Source organism: Myotis davidii, unplaced genomic scaffold (assembly GCF_000327345.1).
Source record: "Myotis davidii unplaced genomic scaffold, ASM32734v1 scaffold330, whole genome shotgun sequence".
Lineage (NCBI taxonomy): Eukaryota > Metazoa > Chordata > Mammalia > Chiroptera > Vespertilionidae > Myotis > Myotis davidii.
In genome coordinates, this window is record NW_006283770.1 from 5,942,093 (window position 1) to 5,943,497 (window position 1,405).

Here is a 1,405-nt window from a genome sequence, read left to right on the forward strand (position 1 = left end):
GGGGTCTGCAGGAGGTGGGCGAGGTGGGGCCGGAGGGCCCCCGCGGGCTGCTCAGCGGCCTGTGGGCGCGGGGGCCCCAGAACAGCTTCCTGGAGGTGATAGCGGCCGCGCTGCTGCTGCCGTCGGCGCCACCCGGGACCCCACAAAAGGAGCTGGAACTGGACAACCCCCAAGCCCCGGGAGAGGGGCGTCACGAGCTGGTTCAGTGGCTTCTGGGCCAGTCAGACACCATGGCTGCTTTGTGCCACAGCCTCCCGTCCGAGCTTCTAACTTCGGTGGTGGGTCGCCACCCGGAGCTCGTCCAGGTCTACCTGGGTCTGCTGACCGATTGGGGCCGACGGCTGCACTACGACCTCCAGAAGGGCGAGTGGGTTGGCGCCGAGGCCCGAGAGGGGCCCTGGGAGGAGTTGTACAGCCGGTTTCAGAGCCTCTGCCAGGCCCCCTCGCCCCTGAAAGATGAAGCTCTACGTGCCCTGGAGACTTGCAAGGCACAGGATGGAGGTTTCGAAGCCCCTGGCCTTAGCATCTGGACAGACCTGTTGTTAGCTCTTGGGAGCGGTGCGTGATGCTGCATTTGGGGAAAGACAAGGTCTCGGTCTCAGCCCAAGCCCAGTTCTATGTGGGCAACATTCTCTATTGACTACTTGGACATATGGTTTACAGAATTAAAATTTCAGTGTTGCCACCAAATCTATACTCTCATGTGTCCAAAATACATTTTCAGTACTAACTTAGAATAGGTGTAATGATAATATATGAGAGATTGGTGTGTGGTACCATGGGTTTTCTGGGTAGAGGAGATGACTTTGGAAATATCCTATTTAAAGCCATGCAATTAACAGTAGTTTAGAAGGACCATTTCTAAGAATGCTGAAATGATAGTACTTCGCCCTGGCCTATGGCTCAGTTGGTTGAAGGTCGTCCCGTGTACCAAAAGGTTGCAGGTTCCATTCCGGATCCGGGCACATACTTAGGCGGCAGGTTTGATCCCTGTCAGTATGGGAAACATCAATGTTTCTCCCTCTCAAAAAAAGGCAATAAAAACAAAACATATCCCTCAGGTAAGAATAAAAAAAAAACCAAACAAACGTAGTTTTCAAAGAAAAAACAGTTCTTGAACTCCCCAGTACTGAAGACTTCTTTGTGTTGTCAGATATGGTAACTCACATCCATCTAATTTCTGTCCTCAATACTATGAAATAACTCTTGTCAAGGTCACAATTATTTCCATGATGCCAAATGCAAAGGAACATTTTTCTTGTATCAAACTACTAGACTTTCCTGCAACTTCAGACATTTTGACCCCTCCCTTTTATTGAAACTAGGCTTGAAATTCTATTCTCAAAACCTATGTGATACTACTTTATCCTGGTTTCCTCCTATGTTTCTAGCTACTTTTTCTTAA

The 1,405-nt window shown here is 49.8% G+C and overlaps 1 protein-coding gene across 1 annotated transcript; it reads left to right on the plus strand.

Annotated features, from left to right (window-relative positions):
* Positions 1 to 2: 2 nt before the first annotated feature.
* On the plus strand, positions 3 to 690 carry FANCF (Fanconi anemia complementation group F; the record flags this gene model as incomplete). Its single annotated transcript, XM_006753997.2, has 1 exon — positions 3 to 690. A coding segment is annotated over one exon (564 nt), but the record flags the coding sequence as incomplete, so codon positions are not given.
* Between the last annotated feature and the right edge of the window lie 715 nt (positions 691 to 1,405).